This window comes from Ceraceosorus guamensis, assembly GCF_003144195.1.
Source record: "Ceraceosorus guamensis strain MCA 4658 unplaced genomic scaffold IE81scaffold_106, whole genome shotgun sequence".
Classification (NCBI taxonomy): Eukaryota; Fungi; Basidiomycota; class Exobasidiomycetes; order Ceraceosorales; family Ceraceosoraceae; genus Ceraceosorus; species Ceraceosorus guamensis.
Window position 1 is genome coordinate 1 of NW_020290101.1, and position 20,909 is coordinate 20,909.

The 20,909-nt window shown below is 56.1% G+C and overlaps 5 protein-coding genes across 5 annotated transcripts; 2 read left to right on the forward strand and 3 right to left on the reverse strand.

Annotated features, from left to right (window-relative positions):
• Nucleotides 1-144: 144 nt before the first annotated feature.
• Nucleotides 145-4,962, reverse strand: IE81DRAFT_326361 (hypothetical protein). The gene has a single exon (XM_025514797.1). The coding sequence runs from the start codon at nucleotides 4,621-4,623 to the stop codon at nucleotides 409-411; it is 4,215 nt and encodes a 1,404-aa protein (XP_025366752.1). The 5' UTR covers nucleotides 4,624-4,962; the 3' UTR covers nucleotides 145-408.
• Nucleotides 4,963-6,539: 1,577 nt separating this feature from the next.
• Nucleotides 6,540-7,735, reverse strand: IE81DRAFT_317750 (Cloroperoxidase; the record flags this gene model as incomplete). Its single annotated transcript, XM_025512592.1, has 5 exons — nucleotides 6,540-6,780; nucleotides 6,940-7,121; nucleotides 7,206-7,213; nucleotides 7,300-7,329; nucleotides 7,404-7,735. Coding segments are annotated over 5 exons (792 nt in total), but the record flags the coding sequence as incomplete, so codon positions are not given.
• Nucleotides 7,736-10,164: 2,429 nt separating this feature from the next.
• Nucleotides 10,165-12,564, reverse strand: IE81DRAFT_294614 (kinase-like protein; the record flags this gene model as incomplete). Its single annotated transcript, XM_025512062.1, has 7 exons — nucleotides 10,165-10,216; nucleotides 10,314-10,382; nucleotides 10,470-10,876; nucleotides 10,941-11,420; nucleotides 11,488-11,749; nucleotides 11,816-12,395; nucleotides 12,486-12,564. 7 exons carry the CDS (start codon nucleotides 12,562-12,564, stop codon nucleotides 10,165-10,167), a joined length of 1,929 nt encoding a protein of 642 aa, XP_025366754.1.
• Nucleotides 12,565-14,088: 1,524 nt separating this feature from the next.
• On the forward strand, nucleotides 14,089-15,595 carry IE81DRAFT_326363 (acyl-CoA binding protein). The gene is made up of 6 exons (XM_025514798.1): nucleotides 14,089-14,628; nucleotides 14,700-14,762; nucleotides 14,858-14,953; nucleotides 15,076-15,127; nucleotides 15,220-15,241; nucleotides 15,320-15,595. The coding sequence occupies exons 1-6, from the start codon at nucleotides 14,576-14,578 to the stop codon at nucleotides 15,370-15,372; spliced, it is 339 nt and encodes a 112-aa protein (XP_025366755.1). The 5' UTR covers nucleotides 14,089-14,575; the 3' UTR covers nucleotides 15,373-15,595.
• Nucleotides 15,596-16,973: 1,378 nt separating this feature from the next.
• Nucleotides 16,974-20,891, forward strand: IE81DRAFT_343244 (phosphatases II). Its single transcript, XM_025515733.1, has 4 exons — nucleotides 16,974-17,991; nucleotides 18,073-18,210; nucleotides 18,274-18,663; nucleotides 18,728-20,891. Exons 1-4 carry the CDS (start codon nucleotides 17,230-17,232, stop codon nucleotides 20,540-20,542), a joined length of 3,105 nt encoding a protein of 1,034 aa, XP_025366756.1. The 5' UTR covers nucleotides 16,974-17,229; the 3' UTR covers nucleotides 20,543-20,891.
• Nucleotides 20,892-20,909: the final 18 nt, after the last annotated feature.

The following is a 20,909-nucleotide window of genomic DNA, read 5'->3' on the forward strand; positions in this document are numbered from 1 at the left end:
CCCCCCCATTCCATCATTTCCGAAACTTCCAATCCATTCCACATTCCCCGCCACGCCCCCTCTTTCTCTTTCTACGCGATCCTTGTGTTGCTACAAAGCACGCCACACGCTAAGGCCCCTATGGCTTGAGGACTTTTCTTAGTACCATGTCGATCGGAATGCTATTTCATCGCTAGCTCTCGAGAGTGGAAAGTTCGAGTGATGCGAGGACGCATCGTGCGTCGTAGTCACGAACAAAGGTATAGCTACATGCGTGAGCCGAGGATACAGGGGGGTGGGATCGTGGCGCGCGCGTCAAAGTGGTAAATTTGGGATCGGACGTGCGTGCGTACATGGAAGCACGCCGTAGCCTGTTGGATCTGCTGGATCTGCTGCTGCTGCTGCCCCCGAGCGGGGGAGCTGCATGGCTCACATTTCGCTCTCCACCTGTCCAAATCGTCTATCCTCCAACGAAAACATGTCCATGGAGCGCGAAATCCTCTTCTTGGCAGAGTCGCCAAGCCAAGAAGCAGTCCTGACCGCCTTGTACCGCTTCGCGCCCATGTGCCGTCTGCCCAATTCTTCGCGTTCCCTTTTCCACTCGCGCAACTTGTCCATCAAGCCTTCTTTGCACTCCTCCTCCTCCTCCTCCTCATCTTCCTGTTGCTGCTGCTGCTCTTTAGCAACGCTGCTTCGTGGAGACTTGAGCGCTTGCGGCTCTTCAGTGAGCTCATCACCGTACTGCACGCCCTGACGACGCTTCCCTCGCGACGCCGACATCTCACCCCTTTCCTCCGCCGCCGCCGAGTCCGAGTCCGAATCCGAATCCGAATCCGACGACGCATCCTCCTCCTCTCCTCTCGCGTACCCCTCTTCATCCTCCGAATCCATTCTCTCCACAAAGTCTCCATCAGCAGATCGTAGCCCAGCAGCTACAGCAGCTCTCCAAGCTTCCAGCACGCAAGCGCTCTCTGGATTCTTGTCGAACCTCGCATGCACTCTACCAACGCCAGACTTGAAACGAAGTCTAACGCACAGCGTGCCGATCCTTCTAGCTCCCAACGCTTCTCCTTCAGCTTGATCCTTGTAGTTGGAATAATTCTGCATCAACCGATGAAGATCCCCTCCATCGCCGCTTCCCCTGCCAGCGTCAGCTCCCACCCAGATGGGCAGCTGGACATCTTCGAATTCATCATCGATCACATCTTGCAGCCAAATGATGGAGACGGCCAGCAAACGTCGCAAGCGGCTCCTGAATTCAAAGACTAGCGGCGCTGCATATCTTCGTCGAGCAGGTACTCGCAGCGGAAGTTCCGACTTGGCCAGCCTCCACTCAAGGCCGCTCGATGTGCTCTGCTGCTGACGTGATGGCATTTCACCATCGTCGCCATCGAGCAGCACCGAATGCTTGCGTCCGCTAATCTTGATGCTAGCGACGAGCGTCCGAATGCGCAAATTGGCGCGATGTAGATGCTGAGCGTAGTCCGGGTCCTCAAAGTTCCCAAGCCTGATGGAAGAGTGCAATTGGCAAGTGCCGATATCGAAACCGAGCTTCTCCTTGTGAACCGTGTCCAGACCTTTGACGGGTCGGAAAAGGAGGGATAGCCTGACCATGCCTCTTCCAACTCCTCCGCCGATCGAGAACCATTGCGTGACTTGAGAGCTTCCGGACTCTTTGAACAGCTCGCAGAGCTTGATCGGCACGACTCCAAGGATCGGATCCTTTTCCCTATTCCGCTTATCCCTGAGCTCGACCATGATGAGGCATCGTCTCCAATCCCTCACCCAGCGCTCCGTTCCAGCCTGGAAGAAGGGATTCGCAGAGAGCAACTTTGTTCTGCTCCTAAAGACGACCTGATCGTTCAGAATGATGCTGAAATAAGCGCTAGGGGAGCTCGCATCGTCTTGCTCGTCGACCCAGTCTTCTGCTTTTTGAGCAGGTTCAAGACTCGTGCGATGTCCAAGTTGTAGCTGCGCTTTCGTGCGCGTGTCGACCAGCTCGAGCCCAGAGGCTTGATGAACTTGTACAGAGAGGATGCCCGCGGGCAGATTGGGATCCGGCGGCTGGAAGCGCACACCTTCTTCGCCCCTCTTGGGCTCGGTGCCTTCTGGGCGGGACAGCTCAGTAGGTCGAGAGTCGCGCTCCTCACTGGCCTGTACGGCACCTTCGATTTGACCTGGTGCGCTCTGCAAGCGCCTCGTCTCTTTGCCCCGCATTTTGTTGCTCTCCTCTGCCTGACTCTCGCGCTTCTCGACTGCTTCGTCGACCGCTCCGCGTCTCACGCGATTGTCTGCCTTTTTGAAGAATCCAACAGACCACTCGACGGTGCCCTGTTTGGACATTTGATGCGTGAGGCCCATCAGCGTGTCCTTCCTTCTGAACAATTTGCCGGGATTCTCGACGAGTTGCTTCGTATCCACTTCGACCCTTCCCAAAAGATCATCCGCAGTGAGCCTATCAGAGTCCCACAGGTTGATCTGAATCTTTTCCTTGGCGCGAAGGATTTCGGAATGCAAGAGGAACACGCACCGCTCTTCCCAGACCGGGGAGAGGTCGTCCAAAGCTACGCGCGTACAGTAGATGACTTTCTGCAACCTGGACCAGCAGATGGTGCAGTAAGGATCCGAAGAACCATTTCTATCCTGCTTTTCCAAATCGAAAGCTCGATGGAAATAGACGACGATGACGCCTAGCGCGTCCACCTCCCTCTTGATCTGATCGCCCGCCAGCATCTTTCCGACGTCCATCGTCATTGAGCTTGGAGCTACGTATTCGCCGACAGCAGCGTCGATGGAGGTTTGTATGAAGCCGCTGAGGACAGGAACGTTGGACAGATTGAAGCTCAGAGGGCTGACATCCACGGAGCACCTCGGCAATCCTTTGAAGCAGAAGGTCACATTGCCGACGAAAGGTGGGTCGGGCAGGAGTTGAACGCGAACCCTGACTGTCGCCACGAAGCCGACGATCTCGACGTAGACCGGCAGCGGCAATTGCAGCCACTTTTTCACTCCGATGAAGAAGTGAATGAGAAGGTGCGCATTCTTGTTTCGAGATGCGAGAGAGTTGGGATGCGAGGGCAAAGCTCTGTAGATCAGAGACATTTCCAGATTGACGTAGGAGCCGATTGGAGACTCTTCGGGTCTTGCAGTGGGTGCACCTTTGCTTCTTTGCTCCTCCTCCTCCACCTGCCCCGCGCCACCACCAGTCTTTTCGTTGATCATGCTGTCGGACTCTGCATCCTTCAAGATCCTGACGGCAGTGATCCGGATCGGATTGTCTCCTTGCGCGCATTCTTCCACCTTGACCCCATGAATAAAGCCGGGCACCGATGCGGCCATGATGTCCTCCAGGGTGCCGCCCATGCTGGCAAACATGGCAGGGTCTGCGGTGCTCCAGAAACCTCTGACGAGAGCGTTGAGCCACTCGACCGATTCCAGCGCGCCATCCTTGAGAGCGTGTGCGAGCGTCTGAGCGATTGGAAGGGCAGCCTGCTGGTGTGAGGCGCGCTCAGCCTCTCCGGCGTGCCCAAGCGCCCTCTGCCGCTCACGGGCCCAGCGCACATGTTCCGCTTCCCGCACCGACTGCTTGAAAGTGTACCACCCTAGCCAAGCATTGCTGGCCAGGATCAGCAGCAATAAGAGGGTGGATGTGGTGATCGATCGTTGATCTTTGCCCACGAACGACACTGCCAGAAGAAGAGAAGACCAAGCGGCCCACAGAGCAATGATGTTGCGAGAAAGATGAATCTCTGGACCGGGCGGGAAGGGCTTGGAGAGGACGCTCCTCCTCATTCTCCTCTCCGCTCTCGCCTTTCTCAGCTCCGCTCTCCTCTGCCTCGCCTCCGTGGAAGTTCCGGTCCATCTTTTCTGCTCCGCCAGACCATTCTGAGCCTGATGATCCGCCTCTTCATCCATATTGAGATCTTCCCTTCCAAGATTCAGATCACTCCCACCAGCTGCATCGGCCCCAGCGCCCTTGCTCCCATCAGCTTGCCTTGCAGCCTCGCTCTCGGCCAACTCTAGCGCATCTTCCCGCTTGATCTTGCGCGCAAACTCGACGCGACCCACATCTCGAATCTTCATTTCCCTTTGCGTGACGGGATCGATCACAGCGCGCGCACCCTTGGCTCGGCGTTGAGGCTGCGCCGGCGCTTTTTGCTCTTCCGAAGTCCGACTCGGTCCAGTCGAAGCCTTCGAATTGGCCTGCTCAGACTCGCCGCGCTGTTTGGATCTGCGGCCAAAGAAGGGCAAGGATGATAATCTCGCCGTGCCTTTGGCGCTGAGCGATCGACGCGATGATCCGCTTGCATCCTTCGAGCCATTCGCTTCGCTACGCTGCGTTGCCGACTGCGCCCGTCTGCCATGTTGCCCCTCTGAGACGCTCTCATCGTCTTCATCCTCCTCTTCGCTGCCGCTCGTGTCTAGTTCGCTCTGACCCAAATCAGTCTCTTCAGCTTGCAAGGCTTCCTTGCTCTCTCCTTCGGGCGCCGCTGCCCCTTCCGTCTCTCCTCTAGCACCCGAGAGGACCTCGGACCATGCCGAGTCAAAGTAGCGCTGTATGGTTGGTATAGGGTTCGTGGCGCTGTAGTAGTCGGACGCGTGATGCTGCGTTCCAGCGGAAGGAGGCGCTCTAGACGCGGACATTTCGTCAACAAGGGCGCGGGAGGGTAGTAGTGGCCAAGAGGAGTGGTGTGAGGGGGATCAGAATGCTACGAATTGTGCCGCTGTCAAGTCGAGCAATGAATGTAAGAGGCCAGCCAGTATGCGACTTGCGATTTTCATCGAAGCCGAACGCAGAGCTCTGCGCTCACCCCAACTTGTCCTTTGGATGCTTGCTCACGGACGGTGTATTGTGTTTGTAGTCACATCGGTGGTGCTCGAAGAGAGGAGGGTGAGGGTGAGAGTGACGAGCGGATGGGGATGGGGATGTGTGGAGATGAAGGGCGGAGTAGATGCAAAGTTGGGCGTCTGTGCTTGCTTGATGACAGCAATCACGAATGCACGCCGTATCGGTACATTGCATCAGCGTGCACTCGCGACCTGCACTCGTGACTGTGACCCTGACTGTCCTTACACCACCTCATCCCACAGCCGCGCCTGCATGGCTGTGATCGAGAGTCGAGCATCATAGAGGACACGTTTTGACCATGACAAGCACTTCTCTGCCGCACGCGCCGAGCAGCTCGATCAAGAACGAACCTCGGCCGGCATTCACCGTGTGATTTCACATTCACATTCACCATCGCTGATTCGTGATTATCGACGCACTCAAGGGACTTGGACTTTGCGTTTCGGTTTGTTGCATGTCTTGCGCGTCATGTTCATATAGGGTACAGTGTGAGTACTGTACCTGCTGGTCTGGCGGCACGTCCACCCGGTACGCTACTGTATGAGCTGCTGCTGCATGAGCATGCATGCTGCTCGCTGCACGCATGCGTCAAAAGCCACCTCCACATCGACGACGTGCGAAATGCGCTCGCCGATGCTGCATGGGCTTCCAAGGGCTATACCGGTACTTACCGCGTGTACTCGTGACTCTTGGGGGTCTTGGCGTACGCTTCACTCACCACTTGGGCCGAAGAAGCTTCAAATGGTGAATGGCATGCATGCGTGGGCGACGATGACAACCCCGCGCAGTTCGCATCCATCGTCTTGCTTCTCAAGAAGCGGGAGGGGAGGAGCAAGCAGCCAGCAGCCAGCAGCCAGCATTCACAGAAACCCACAAGCATCCACCTCCCCTCCGTGGGATGAGCCAAGTGAAGCTCGATCGAGCAGCCAGCTGAGCCATCATCGGAAGTGATTCGCAGTCAGGCCCCCGCCGACAAGCAATCCGAGTATTTGCGGATATAATTAAAAGACGTGCAGCAATCGTGAATGCTTTCATGCGAAGAAGCGGCGTCGAAGGGAAACACAAACGAATACAGTGCAGTGCAGTGCGGTACGAGCAGCACGACCCAGCAGCGAAAAAGAAAATGAGGATGCATCAATAATGTGTGTGGAAAAAAGTTTGGACCTTCGGCTCTGAAGGACGTGCAGCTCTCAAAGCGCTAGAGAGGGGGGGAGGGGGGGCGAGAAGATACAGATAGATCACTTGCCAGGATGATTGACGACGGTCGAGTTGATGTTGGTAGAGTCGGCTCCGGAGGTGCCCAGTTGCGAAAAGTCGCAGTTGAAGCTGGTCTTGAACAGCGGAGCGATGACCTGTTCGATGAGCTCCGCTACAGCATGGACGATCTCCCCTTCCAGTTGTCCAGTACCGACGTCTTGGATCGTAGTGAGGAGGAAGCAGGCAGCGCTGGGAACTTCGGTAGGCAAGTCGACCTTGAAAGGCGAAAAGTTGCCTACCCCTTGGTTTTGTCCCGGAGGAGTGAATGTGGAAGTGTCTGCGACGTAGTCCACGACGTCGCCGGCAAGGTTGAGCAGAGAATAGGGAGTGCCACGCTTGATCCAGTCGGCGGGGAACGTCTCGTTGAGGAAGAAAGGTGCAACGTTGCGGTAGTTGGCGATGCCCTTGTCGGACTGATTCTCACCGAAGGATGGCAAAGCCTGTTGGATGAAGGCTCTCTCAGCAATGGAGACCGCAATGTACTTGACACCTGCGTAGAATTCGGGATTGTTGGCTCTGGCAAAGTCGTACGTTTGCTTGCGCTCCTTCTTCCACATCGTATTGTCAAATTTACCGCCGTTTTCGTTGGCCATCTTGACGATGTTGTTCCACCTGTCAAGTTGGAAGTTGTGATTGTTGCCAAAGTAAGTATCGGCTCTCGTCATGGAGCCATCTATCTCGAAGACTCCGTGTTGCTACATGGAAGGGTACCGCAAATGCGAGAGCATCATCAGCAGAGGCTTCCCTGACTCGCCAGCCCGCCGATGGCCAACTCACCTGAATGCCGCCTGGAGGGGAGAGGGGGGATAGGACGTAGGTATCAGAAAGAAGGTCCATCCCACAAGATCGCTGACCGTCAACTCACCAGCTTTCCCCAGCGTGTTGGGCACGCGGCTATCAGGGCCACCGATCGACATCTTCCCTGACAAGATGTCACCACCAGCCAAGAGACCGAGGGCTGACAGGAACGTGCAAAGGTCGTAGCTGAAGCCAAAAGCCTGTTGGCAGCCGTTTGAAGCCTCGGCAAAGGTCGTGACTATAATCGGTGCCGGGAGATGAAATGAATCAGCATCGTGCGAGCAAGGCATCACACTGGCACATGGTCTCTTCGTCAACTCACTTCCATTTCTGGTGACGCAAGACGGGAACAAGAGAGATGCTTGGGTGAGCACGTGAGTCGAGACGAGCGCGGATCCGACGTCGGAGCCACTCACCTAGCGATGTAACCGTGGTTCGCCATCGTGCTAAAGAAAGGCGTGTAGCGTGATCGGTCAGTACGAAAGCTGCGTAGATCAAACAGCACGCGCAATTTTCTCACTTCAAAGTGGGGCATAAGCCGCGAATGTCGGTCGGGCCGGGGGCCTTGTAAGGGTGAGCGGCGTCGGGGACGAGCACTGCGCCCTGCTTCTGAGCAGCAGGCAAGCCAAGTGCAGATAGCACACCAGTCAGAGGTTCGAGCAGACCGTCGAGACCAAGCAGACGCTTTGGGAACTGAGTCCCCTCAGCCGTTCGCCTCTCCACGCGTTCTCGAACGATTTGTCCGACGGTGAAATCTTTGTGGGAGCGGGAGGCGTACTCCGGAAAGGCGAGGACGCTTTGAGCACCCGCGAGCGCGACGGCGAGGAGAGAAAAAGAGGTGGTGAGCTTCATGATGGGGGAGAGATTGGTTGCAAGGATATGACGGGAATTGGGAAATTGTTCGGGATGGAAAGAGTGAGCGATTGAAGGACGTGAGTGGATAAGGACCAGAGAAAGAGTGCTAGAGCAACATCATCTCCCGTATTTGTACCTTTCGTCCCGGCCATTGATCATACGTGTGACGCTGCGCTTGATGGTCCCGTGTCTGACCGTATTCAAGTCGAAGTGCTCTTGCGCGAGTGCATAAGCAAGTGCATACCATTGAGGGCATCATCAGCAACAGCTCTCGGCGGAACCAATCAGGTGGACATGAATCGAGTCCTAGCTCTCGAGACAATGGAGGCATGGATGTGATAACAGATTTGTGCTTCCGTGATTGGCTCAGCTCCTGCGACTGCATCCTGATACGGCGAGGAGTCGCTGTTGGCGCCAATCAATTGGAGCTCTTTGGAGGGATGGAGCACTCGCTAGCGCTATCTGGGATGGCTACAGAGCGTTTGAGACCTTCTTGAGCGCGTGTTCTGCTTTCATGCTTCCTCTTTGCCCCATAGCGCCAGGACGCATGGCGCTTGTGAGAGACGTGCACTCTTCCCCTTCGCCCGTGTTCCTTGAACCGGAACTCGACTTACCCAGGTTTAGGACGAATTGTACAGACTTTGCGTTAAGCCGGTCTGGTGTAGTCGGCTCTGTTGGCCACTAGAGCTCCGCCGAGGTCAAGAGAACGAGCTATTCAGCTCTTCAATGTGTCAGATAGCAAAGACTTACCCAGGCAGGCCTGTGCTCAGATTGGTCCGGATCTGGAAGCCCGGCAGGATCTCTCACCTTTGCAGCAATTCCACTTGGAGGCGCTCTTGCCCTTGGATAGATGGTCTTCGAGGTCGAGCCGAGGGAGCTACTTACTGAGCTCCATACTCGCTTACTGGCTTGCATTTTAGCGTCGGCATACCCGACAACAGTAAGCCTCGCCTAGCTTGCTCTGCACCAGTGCATGTATGGCGGCTGGCTCAAAGCGGCGTCTTCTCGAGGATCTGCGTCCGACATCGGGCGAGCATAGCTGGAAACGCCGTGCAACCTGATCTGTTGCCTTTCAAGACTGTCTGTCGTTTAATTGCTGGATCTCTTTAGCGCGCCGGTTGAGTACCAACTTCATCACGTCTTTGAGTGTGTCCAGGGTCCAGTTGGAGCGACCTAGCTGATCCGCTATATCATCATTGCCTAATTCTCGACATGTGTGTATCAATACTCAGCGGCCAATCAGCGTCCGACCATTTGCTATCAACGCCTGGCTGCTCGTGGTGCTCCAATAAGTCCGTCCTGCCATGCATGGACTTGATCGTTCTGGTCTCTTTGAGGACGGCAGCTGTCTCTTTGCTTGGCCGGTATAGATACGGCAAGGTGGTTGGTTGGATGTCTGCAACTTTGATAAGGTCCTGTCAGCGTCTTGTGGATGCAGCTAGGCGCCGCGCGGTGCTTCTCCGCGTCAACTTAATCCCCCCCCCCCCCCCCCCCCCGCGGCCCGCAAGTTTCTTGCCTACCACTACTACTAGCTGCTAGGCCACAATAAGGCGGTAGGTGCATGCATGCAGCAGGGCGCTCGCTCTGTCTGACTGTAGCGCAATCAGTGAATCAAGACTCACGCCCGCGCCCTGCCCCCCACACGGGAACCACCGCGGTGCATCGGGTCGTCATAATCTGACGGGTCACCAATGTTCCAACCACGCCTAAGCGTGTGTGTTGGAGCAGCGACCAGCAGCACGGCTCGAAGCGGCCCGATTGCAGTCAAGAGTGTAGCTGTCACAACAAGCGCTGCACTAGTCTGAGTCCCGCGCTGCAAACGTCACGCGGCAAGAGGCAGACAAGTCCGGCGCTAGTTGTGGACGTCCACTCTGCGACATGCTCAACGACAACGAGTCTCTTCTGAAGAAATTTTCGTAGCAACCCACCTTAGCTCTGACAGCGTATCAGTCGGCGGCAAGGCTTGGCCAAGCGCGCACCGACGCCCGTGTACCGTACTCGCAAACGCGCATCGTCCTTGTGTTGTGGTCTATTAGCGGAATTGATACTCACACGTCTGCTCGGCATTCCCGAGCGTACGTCGTGCGGCAGCTTGAGCGCGGGGGCCGATCTGGCGCTTCGAGGTGGAAGCAAGGTCACAGCAAGGCTGCCTCGCTTCTTATCGCATGGGCCACGCGTCTGATATCCGAGCTCTACCACGCGCTCTTTGATAGAGCAATATTAATGTTGCATTTCGAGACAAGAGATGGACCGTTTGTGTGTGCGAAGATGCATCGGAGAGTCAAGGAGCGAGGGCGGAAAGTGGTCAGGAGCAAATTGCGCTGCGTCTGACTCGCATGCCGAAGAGGCACAAGGGCCGCCTCCACCGCTGCTCCATTAAGCGCGCCGCATCAAGACCACTTCCCAATTCGAAGCTCTTCCTGCCATCAGTAAGCGTCAGGAGCATCGATAGCGTACCGACGGAACGTGTAGCCCAGGCTGAAAAAGCGCGTCGCAAAGAAGAGTTGTTGCCAGGTCAGCGGCGACGCATACAGGCGGCAAGCTATCTCCAACATATGCTGAAGTCCCAACTCACAAGGCCAGGTCTCTCGTAGCACCAGGCCCGACATCTGCGCCGGCCGGTACGTCTGGCACGTCTTGATAACTGTGCGATATATCGCAAAAGTTGCGAAACAGAAGGTCAGTCTGCCGTACGCCTAAGTCACCATCGAAGCACGAAACCTCAACGCACTCTTCGGTGGGGAAGTAGCTAGTATCGGTGACGCTCTTGAGCTGCGGTACAAATGGCGCATCGATCGCTCTGATCGAGTCCCAATCCACTCCCGCAAAGAAGGGGTGCTCCTTGATCTCTGTCGCTCCATTTCTTCCCAACCTATTCTCGGGCGCGCAGATGAATCTCTTGATCAGATCCTCCGCTTCCGGACTCAGATGAATATCATCCGGGAATTGCAGCGTTTCCCTCCACGCCAAAATCTTGCGGTACGTGTCGTGCGCATTTTCGGAGCAGAATGGTGGATAGCCGCACAAGCACTCGAACATGATCGCACCCAATGACCACCAATCGCACTCGTTGCCGTAGCCTTGCTGCAGGAAGATTTCAGGCGCGATGTAGTCTGGTGTGCCCACGGTGGAGTAGGCCTGTCGAACGACGTTTCAATTTCGGGCACAAGCTTCATGTTCGCTTACGCGCGCATCTACTCACCAGCTTTCGCCTGTTCGCTTTCCAGGTCGCAATGGCGTCTTTGGAGCTGAGGGTGAGAGTGATTGGATTGACCGCCACACTGTTGCGACCACTCTGTTGCGGGTTGCTGTTGTTACCATCAAATAGTCGTTGATAGTAGGCAGAATCGTGCTGCTTGTGAAAGCCAGTAGACAGACCAAAGTCTGAAAGCTTGATGTGGCCCTTGGAGTCGATGAGGATATTGTCCGGTTTGATGTCTCTGTGAATGAAGCCCAATTTGTGGATGCCTTCCAGGGCTAGCACGCATTCGGCCATGTAGAAGCGAGTCACATCGTGGGAGAAAGTGTCGTATTTGATGAGCATTGTCATGAGGTCGCCTCCCGGCAAGAATTCCATGAGCAGGTAGAGGTACTGAGAGTCTTGGAAGCTGTAGTACAGCTGCACAACCCAGGGAGAGTTCGACTCTGCAAGAACGTCTCTCTCCGCCCGTACATGCGCAAGCTGCGAGGAAGTCGAGTGAAGCACGTCAGCTGAAATGCATAGCCGCCCCTTTTGTGTACATACTCACCTGGTCCTTCTTGAACATTTCGCTCTTCTTCAAAGTCTTCATCGCGTAGATTCTGCCCGTGTCGACTTTTTGCACGAGTCGCACTTCTCCAAATGCGCCCTTGCCGATCACCTTGACAGTCCTGAAGTCGTCCAAGCCCAGCCGCGTTCTGCGCAACCGCAAAAATCCTGACTCCCTTCTGCCCAGCGCAGTCAGTTGCCTGTTCTTGCGCTCATCGGACGTACCAGTCTCTGATGCGAGGCGCTTCTCTAATTCGACCCGTCTGCATGCGGAAAGAGCACAATGTAAACGTTTGAAATTTCGGCACCCTACACCACGCTGCGCTCACCTCTGACTCCTCTCGATGGCCTGCTCTACAGCAACCTTGTAAAAGTGCTCCAACTTCAACTTGGCACCTGTGGCCGCGTCCAGCGTTGTCTTTGCCATGCCCTGCGTCGCTCTCTCAAAGTAGACGTAATCGTCTCCTTTATCACCCGCAGTGGACGTTGGAGCCGACGTCTTTGGAGAGGAAGCACTTGTCGTTGAAGGCGTAGACATGACGCCTTGCATCGCTTGCGGCCCATTGCTATTTGCAGCCTGAGCATGAGGAGGCTGAGGAGATGGGGATCGGCCGGGGGATCTTGGAGCGTACGCAGCAGCAGCCGGAGCTCTAGTGGGAGAGCCGCTGGGACTGCGTGGGTACTGCTGCGCCTGAGGCGCCAAGCCTTGCTGCTGTGCGTAGGCGTGCTGCTGTTGGAGCTGGTAGTGCATCTGAGCTTGCTGAGCAGCCAGTAATTGTGCTTGGTGCAAGGCTGCTGCCTGCGACATGGCAGGATGTTGCAGCTGTGAAGGAGGTGCTTGAGCTTGATGCGCTAGTGCCGCATTTGCAATTTGGGCGGAAAGGGGTGATCCGTATTGCTGCGCGTAAGCTGCGATCATGCGGAGCAGAAACGTTGCTCTCGCCACGTTAGTCTTCAATGTCAAGAGACAGATACCTCGCTGTACCACACGACTCTCACCCTGATTTGCGGCAAAGCCGCCTTGACCAGCAGGAGCATAGCCATAGCTCTGGGTAGGAATGGTTCCTTGTCCGTACATGGGTCTGCCAGATCCAGCGCCGGCCTGCTGCTGCTGCTGCTGCTGCTGCTGTTGATATTGCTGTTGCTGAAAGTGCTGCTGTTGAGCATTCGGACTTGCGCCAAATTGAGCAGAGTACGCCATGGTCTGAGGCTGGCTGACTTGAGGCAATGCGGAGCCTCCCGCTCCTGGTCCTGGCGATGAGCCTCTCATACCTCCTGGAGGTCCTTGTGGTCTGTATGCCATCCTGAGCTGGTCTCAGAAGTGAGTCGATCTTGTGACGCGTCTTGGGCGCGTGATGCTCGCACAAAGCACAGTTGCACCTCACTTGCAATTTGGTGCTGCGCCACAGACGATTTGGCGAGAGTCACAGTGCGGCACCGATGAGGTGCGAAATTGAGAGGCGCAAGGTGTCGATGATGCCGACCTGAGCTCCGTCCCGCCAGTCCCAAGCGGAGGAGTGCGACGATTGCCCGCAAGAGAAGCGACTTCCGCTGGAATGTGCTCAAGTCCTAGAGCCTAATCGTGATTGGGATGGATTGTGAGACTACCGAGTAATGGCTGCTAGGCTCGTCACCAGTAGTGGATCGTGTGCAGGCGGTCGGAGGGCGGAAGAAGCTTTGGTTTCCGGAAGTGTCAAGAAACACGAATGTACTGGTCTATGCTGTGAGCGCGGCCAACGCTGTTAAAGTGGGAACGCCGCGCTAGCCAGACCGCCCGCGTTTGTGTTGCCTGACGCTTGCGCCTGTTACTGTAGCTTGTTGCTGCTGCCGCGTCAATCGTGAATCGTGAATTGAACTCGTCTGCCTGGCACTCTGCTGCTGATGCTTGGGCGCGAAACGTCGACTGCTGGTGAGGTCTCAGATGGCGCTAGTGCGTACAGCAACAGCCCGCACTCAAGATTGACTACCGAGTTTCGGGGGGTCTGAGCGCGTGATGTGCTGCGTGACTCTTGACTCTGACTGGTCACTCAGTCATCGTGAGTGACAGACTCAAAGTGCGCGCCATACACGCCTGCGTCACGCTTGCGGGCCCATGCATGGCCTATGCCACTGCGTTCTCAAGACGCCACGCTCTGTGCTGTCAAGTTGCGCGGTTGTGTGCCACGTGGTTCGGCCGTTGAGACCTGTAGCGCACGTGATCCTTACGACACGCCTAGCCTTTCCTTCCACCGACTCGCCATGCAAGAGAAGCTTATTCCTTCTCAATCAACACGAAAGAATAGCCCGACCGCATGATGCCATTAGGACTCCACCTTGAGACAGCTCCGGAGAGGCGAAGGAGATGGTAGCTTCCCGAGGCTCATCAGGACACGCCTCTCAACGAGTGTAGACATGTGTGCCTCGCGACCGGATCACAAGCTTGAGTATGCGTCGAGATGGTTGTGACGAGAACCGAGTGTATGTAGCGCTGTCGAGCCCGAAGAGCGATGCTTGCCCCTCGGTGCTACGCAGCTACAGTAGTAGCCCCCTTCCCGATCCGCCTCGGCAAAAATGGCCGAGTCTCTCATGCGGGACAGACTTGTACACGGCGCTGATGTTCTTCCTTAGCTTCCCGAGTCTTTCTTTTGCTTCCGCTGCGATCAGCCTTCGAACGAGCATACAGTGCAAGACTTATTTAGTCCGCACTCGTGCACTTTCCAATCTGCTGCAGATGTCCTCCTCGACCAAGCCGAGCTTTCTCCACAATTCATGCGGGAGCTGAAGGCCAGCTGCTCGACCGAGTCCAGTCGAGCCTCTTCGATGGCTGATCGGGCAGAGGAGCGATGCAGCGTGCTGTGCTGTATGCCCGCAATTCATATGCGCAACAAACACCCCTCATCCCACCTCTCTCCCAGGAGAGTCACAGTGCGGAGCGCGAGTGGCTTTTCTGCTCGGCAGGAAGCTTGGAATCTTCTGTCGTCGTGTACAGACCTTCCAGCGATTTGTACAATATGCATATAACTCGCATCCCTACACCTTCTTGTCCACCATCACGTCCCTCAGGAAGCCATCAGCATTTCAGAAAAACGCCCTTCCCGAAATTACACACAATGTCTACCATTCCTCAGGACCCTCAATTCACAAAGGCGGTAGAGATTGCCAAGTGAGCGCTGCATGACTCGAGGCTGTGATAGCGGATGCGAATCCGCTGACGCTGACTATTCCTCCTGACAGCGACCCCAAGCGCGGTCTGAGCATCGGTCTCGGCATCTCCGAGAAGCTTGCTTACTGGGGCCTGTGAGTGTCCTTGCGAATAGTCCAGAGCTGGTGCTCTTCATCCTTCAGAGCGCACTTGCTCACTCCACACTCTCGTTTCTTCCGGCTCGACTCAGTTCTGAGCAAGGACTCAAGGGAGATGTCACTGGCGACCGTCCGGGCATTTTGCACGTCGAGGCTCGTCTCAAGTACGATGCGTGGGCCAAGAACCAGTGAGTCGACCGGTCTCGCCTGAGCTTAGAGGATTACTAGCGGAACATGCCCTGCCGATGCCGGACACGACGCCGTCACGGGTCCTATTGGCACTCATACGAACTCTCATCTCTTCTCGCAGGGGTCTGGACCCTCAAGAGGCTCAGAAGCAGTACATCGAGAAGTTCATTGCTGTGAGTGCACGCATCAATTGCTGAACTTATCACTTGGAAGCGCTCACGCGTCCTTGCCCGACTTCGCTTGCCTTTCACGTACGCACGAACAGGACCTCGAGAAGCACTCTGCCAGTGAGTCTTGGTCATGATTCAATCGCTCTATGCTCGGTGCTGACGTGCAGTGCTTCCCTTGTCATTCTCACACTTTAGAGAAGCCCCAGTGCAACGAGTGGAAGGCGGAAGTCCTGGCTGCTAAGGCTTAGCCTCTGAGCCTGATTCAATGTCGTCCACGCTGGACGCAGCTCTACAGATTCTCACTACTTGCAATGCGATCGCCGTCACCTTCGTCTCACGCTGCGCAACCAGAGCTGGTTTTCGAGAATTGGCTCAAGAAGAATGCGGGCAGGCAGTGGTCAGCGTTGAAGCTTCTCGCTGTTGGGCGTGGGTGAGTATGATGGGTATCGAACGTATGATCGGTATTGAACATGTATGGGACGGGTGGATGCCCTCTTTCTCCAATACGAATTGAGCAGAGGCTCGAAGAGTCCGCGGTGACCTGGCCTTCATCCGCGCAGCTCTCCATCCGGAACTAGACTCACCCTGTTGATCGCATACTCATGTCTTGACGTTCAATTGGCCGAGACTTGTGACTCTGACTCACTTTACAGCTCTTGAGGGGGTCTCGTAGTGATTGTCACGCGGGGCTAGATACGTCATAGTCTTCCGGCCCGGCCCAGATGCTGCTTTTCAAGGCTCGATGAATCAGTGAAGTCAATGTGACTGCCACTTTTTGTGGAGACTGGATTGTACGACGAATTACGCCGAGATGTTCCTGTGCGAGCAGCATGCCGAGTCGATCTGAAGAGGACGTGTGCGACGAGGCTTACGCGCCCTTCTCATCAAGAGTGATGGCGAGGAACGCACCGAAGCGGCAAACGTGATTCCATAGGCGGGGTGCAGTGCGCTGTCATACAATTGTGGATGGTAGTTCAGCAACAACGAGCGGCACTTCATCAGTCACGAGAAACTGTCTGCATGCAAAGTACACGTACTGTAGTGAGTGAGTTGTGCAAGCCCTAGACACACATGTTTATCACATGTAGCCTTGTCCGTGCCGAAGCAGTCTGCGAATTCTACACAGGACTGCACAATCGTCCATGCCCGACAAATGGAGAGGGGTTAGTACAGACACGGATAGGTGTCCGCTCACGGCTGTCTGACTTCATCGAAGGTGGGGACAGGGCAAAGCGGCAAAGCGGCAAAGCGCCTGGGTCGAAATCTCGGCAATCGTGAATGCGCTGCCAAAGTCGTGGTAGAATCACGATTGGCTGCGTGACCGCAGATTGAGAGAATCACAATCAAGAATCACGAATCTGAATGTGAATCATCCAGCATCGAATCGACCCGACCTATACATAGCTGCATGGCCCCGCTCACAGACGGAGGGGACGCACATGTACCTATACATATAACGCGTGCGCGACTCCCCCAGTCCGCGCTACATGCTGTATGCGATAGGCGAGTCTGGCTGCGCCCGTTTGGGCGTGCGTCGCACCCTAGCCGCCGTACAAATACCATCTCGAAGCTACACCGCACGCAGCTGCGTGCCCACAGGTCTTTGCATGATCGTTTTCCTCTCGCGCACGCGCGGCTGATGTGAAAGTAGAATCTAGCTGCGCGGGGAACGCGCGCGCGCTCGCGCTGGTGCTGTGTGTTTGCATGCATGGGCTCGAGGCAGGTGCTGCGCTGTAAGCCCCAGTCGTGTGTGTTGTGACGCAGGCACACGCATGAGTTCATTTAAATGGAGGTAAAACTTCAAAGGTCATAAGTTGACGTTTTTGTATGTTCCAGCTGGGGCTCTAATCAAGGATTCAGAAATGAGCCACCAGACTCAACTCCACCTCATCTCATGTTGTGTCTTGCGTCGACCGCAGGCTGGCGGTATAGCCAGAGAAGATCAACGTGTCGCCTACATCTCACCAATCCGAACTCCCTCCTACCTTTGCAATTCTCTCTCACTCTACGGAAATTGAGGTTTGCCCACCGGTCGCTACCGCGCACGCCTCGTTCACTGACTCCGGTCCTCAGCTACGTCTGGCAGTCAAGAGTCAGAAGCCGATATGGGGACACAGCGGTCTACCACGTCTCGCGCAGCATCAAGTTCAACGCCGACGGTGCAGTCCGCCTCAATGTCAGCAACCCTGTCCGGAGTGAGGGCGTCCCTTGATGCTACCCCAACAACACCCAAGCGGCCGCCAAATGCAGCTTCACCTCCCAGGCCCGCCGCTTCGTCTCGGAGCTTGCGCACCTACACCCTTACTCCCTCTGCTCCGGCCATTGGCACGCCAGAATACAAGAAGAGTACAGCCGCTACATCCTCTACGGTAAAGACGGACCATCCGCTATCCTCTGAAGCGTCTGCTCCGCCTCGCGCAGCTGATGACAGCGACTTCCTGGACAGCGATGGGGAGCTGGATGTGGATGCGGATGGAGAGGAAGTGGAGAGTGTATGCGAGCTAGCAGAAACCCAACCAGGTGGAACCAGCAGTACACAAGCAACATCGTCCAGTTTTGTTTCTCTCGACGAGGGGCGGTCGAGTCAGTCGGCCATGCCCGAGCATCCCCTGATCGCAATGACACCGATACTCAGCTTCACTTGGTTCGACAAGGATCGCATGCCCAGTCCTACGGAGTGCCAGGCGGACCATGGTCGCAAGTGTGTCGTGATGCCCGAAGACCGCAAGGCTGAACGGGAACAGAAGAAGTTTCAGTGGCTCTCCATCGACGTCGACTTGGGATACCTCAGCTTCTACAAGGACTGGGGACCGCTCAATATGGCCATGTTTTATCGCTTTTGTTTGCACGTAGCTTGCATGCACTTGGTGAGTTTCACCGGCTATATGTTGGCACGGAGCAGAGTCGGCAGTCCAGAGAGCTAAGCCAGTAGACCACGCGCCGCGTAGGATCCGGATGAAGATCATCTCGTGCTGTACACCTCTTCAGATCCACACAACAAGGCAAACGCGGCGTTGCTTGCTGCCATGTATGCGATGGTCATCGAAAGGCTTTCCCCTTGCGATGCCTTCCATCCATTAGCTGAGGTGAGTGGCATTGCCTGACTTGGTCCTTCTAGGCAGCCTGAGCTAACGCACTCGGCTCTGCAGCTTGAGTTTGAGCCGTTCAGAGACGCTGGCTATGGGCGAGCCGATTTCTGCCTCACAATTCAAGACGTGCTGTACGGATTCCACAAAGCACGAGAGTGCGACGTCTTGCAGCTCGAGAATTTCAACCTGGACGAGTATGAGTGGTACGAAAGGGTAGAGAATGGTGATTGGAACTGGATCACGCCCAACATCATCGCCTTTGCGTCGCCGAACGACAAGGGGTGGGAAGCGGGCTTGAAGTTGCCGCCTGCTGAGCGCGAGAAGAGAACCAACGCTGCTTTTACCCGCTCCATCAAGTACTTCAAGCAGCATTCCGTGGGTGCAGTTGTCAGACTCAACAACCCTCTGTATGATCGCGAGGCGTACGAGCGCGTTGGAATCGAACATTATGTGAGTGCAGCAAGGCCAGACCAGTGCTCGTATAGGGCTCACGTCGTTCGCCCTTCGAATGCAGGACATGTACTTCGACGATGGCTCCAATCCTTCCGACCAGATTCTACGGGCTTTCATCAAGTTGGCCGATGAGACTGTAAACAAAGGCAAAGTGATCGCAGTGCACTGCAAAGCTGGACTCGGCCGGACGGGTGTATTGATTGGCGCATACCTCATCTGGAAACATGGCTTTACCGCTCAAGAAGTCATTGGATTCATGCGCATCATGAGGCCCGGATGTGTAGTCGGACCCCAGCAGCGCTTCATGTACGAGAACTTTGTCGAGTGGATTCGATGGAGTACGCGCGATATTGCACTCAAGGAAGCGAGGGAAGCTATCGAAGCGGAGAAAGAGGCGCTGAAGAAGCAAGGTTTCGTAGAAGGGAGAAAAAGTCGCAAACGTGGTGCAGAAGACGAAGCGGACGATACATCAACGTCTACCGAGGAGCGGGAAGAGCGTGCTGTGGATGGACTTGTCACGCCCCGTGCCAAGAGAACACTTGCGGAGGTACCAAGCAGTGTAGCGCCAGCGATAAAGCCCACACCTTGCGTGGGACAGCCTCGAAAGAGCCCCAAGTCGACCAGGAAGCGCCAGGCTACTGCGCTGCGGCACGTCTCTTCCATCGGCTCGCTGACGCATGACACGCGCACAAAGAGCATGCCGGACCCTGCGGAGGCTGAGGCTGCAAAAAGCACCGCTGCCCCTGTGACGGGCTTCATGCCCAGGTCTGTGAGCGACGAGAGCCTCAAAGCGCTTGCTGAGAACATCAGCAACCATTCTGGCAAGGCACCGCCTACGCCCGGCCCCTCTGTACGGCTGGAAGCTGCTGGCACAGGCATGCGCGGAGGCACGCCTCCTTTGGCACCTTCTACACCCGGCAGAGTATTGGGCGAAGCTCACCGCATCAACATGCAGGCCGGGCACGGTGGTGGAGTACTGCCAATGGGACTGTCTACGCCACCTAACCCGTCCGGCAGCTTTACAAAGATCAAAGCTGCGACAGTCGGTCGTCCCGTCAGGACACACCATGAGCGAAGACAGAGCACGATTGCAGCTCCTACCTTCATGGTCGATGATGTTTTTACGGATGCACCGCCTTCTGCGCACGCTTTTGCGCCTCCGTCTTCATCAGCTGGCGGTGCGCGGACAGCGAGCCCTCGGATACCGACTTTCCGCGCAAGTCCTCAGATCAAGACAAAGTATGGTCTGCGCGATACGAGCAAAGACCATGCGCCGGGGTCGAGCATAGAAGTCGAAGATGGTGCGAGGTCAAAAACGTCATCAGCAGATGGCGCGGGGAATGGCGTTGCGGATAGAGTTGGCAGCAGTCAGACATCGGAGACGAGCGCCAGCAGTCGTGCGTCTGCGCAAAGATCCGCATCCGGCAGCTCCGCACGAAGGCAAAAGATGTCTGGGGCGACTCGCATACCCAGCGGCTCGAGCAGGACGCGGACAAACGGAACGGCGCAATTGTCTGTCAGCGCGAAGCGCGCAGCAGCGTCGTCGTCTTCGCAGCAGCTGCAGCAGCAGCATGAGACGTGCAACGCGGCGACTGGGACGAATGGGCCCCGATCGGGCGTTGCGCGCGTCGCTGCGGCTACCAAGAGACTCTACGGACCGACCGTCGCATCGCTGGCAAGATCTCGAGGTGCTGAAGCTCCTGATTCATCCTCATCCTCACACGCATCCTCGGCTGCCTCTTTGACCGCAAGCCCTCAGCTCTCTGCATCCAGCAGGTCCGCGAGCCGAACGCCTAGCGCGGTCAATGGCGCTGTAAGACTTGGACGGGTGCGACCGCGAAGAAGCAGCTTTAGCGATGCGGACCTCCAAATTTGAAGCGATTGCCCACCTGGGCCCCGTTTTTTCTTTTCCCGGACAGAAAACCGCATCGCGTCTTGTCTCCTATGCATCCTTTTTCCGTGCAATCACCAATGCTTTGCCCCCCTCCACCAAACTTTATGCATGCACGGCCAGACGGTGAAGAGGAGCGGATGGGTGCCTCGAACGCCTCGGGGAGCCGAGTGGCTGGCTGATGCGTGGTGGAGCGTATGCAGGAAATGTGTGCGCATTGCGAAAGATGGTGTGTTGCTGCAAGGGATGAGAGACGCGCACAGTACAGTACAGTAGGACAAGAAGGCGACTCTCGAAAGACGATGAATGTGTGTGTGTGTGTGTGAGAGAGTGTGTATGGGGGTGTGTTTGT

What these genes read in the sequence shown, in the direction of transcription:
- IE81DRAFT_326361 (XM_025514797.1), bottom strand. Translation starts at nt 4,623, where the DNA reads ATGTCCGCGTCTAGAGCGCCTCCTTCCGCTGGAACGCAGCATCACGCG.
- IE81DRAFT_343244 (XM_025515733.1), top strand. Translation starts at nt 17,230, where the DNA reads ATGGGGACACAGCGGTCTACCACGTCTCGCGCAGCATCAAGTTCAACG. An exon ending in CCTTCCATCCATTAGCTGAG is followed by an intron (nt 18,211 to 18,273) that starts GTGAGTGGCATT and finishes TCGGCTCTGCAG; the next exon opens with CTTGAGTTTGAGCCGTTCAG. An exon ending in GCGTTGGAATCGAACATTAT is followed by an intron (nt 18,664 to 18,727) that starts GTGAGTGCAGCA and finishes CTTCGAATGCAG; the next exon opens with GACATGTACTTCGACGATGG.
- IE81DRAFT_326363 (XM_025514798.1), top strand. Translation starts at nt 14,576, where the DNA reads ATGTCTACCATTCCTCAGGACCCTCAATTCACAAAGGCGGTAGAGATT. An exon ending in AAGGCGGTAGAGATTGCCAA is followed by an intron (nt 14,629 to 14,699) that starts GTGAGCGCTGCA and finishes TCCTCCTGACAG; the next exon opens with CGACCCCAAGCGCGGTCTGA. An exon ending in CCTCGAGAAGCACTCTGCCA is followed by an intron (nt 15,242 to 15,319) that starts GTGAGTCTTGGT and finishes CTCACACTTTAG; the next exon opens with AGAAGCCCCAGTGCAACGAG.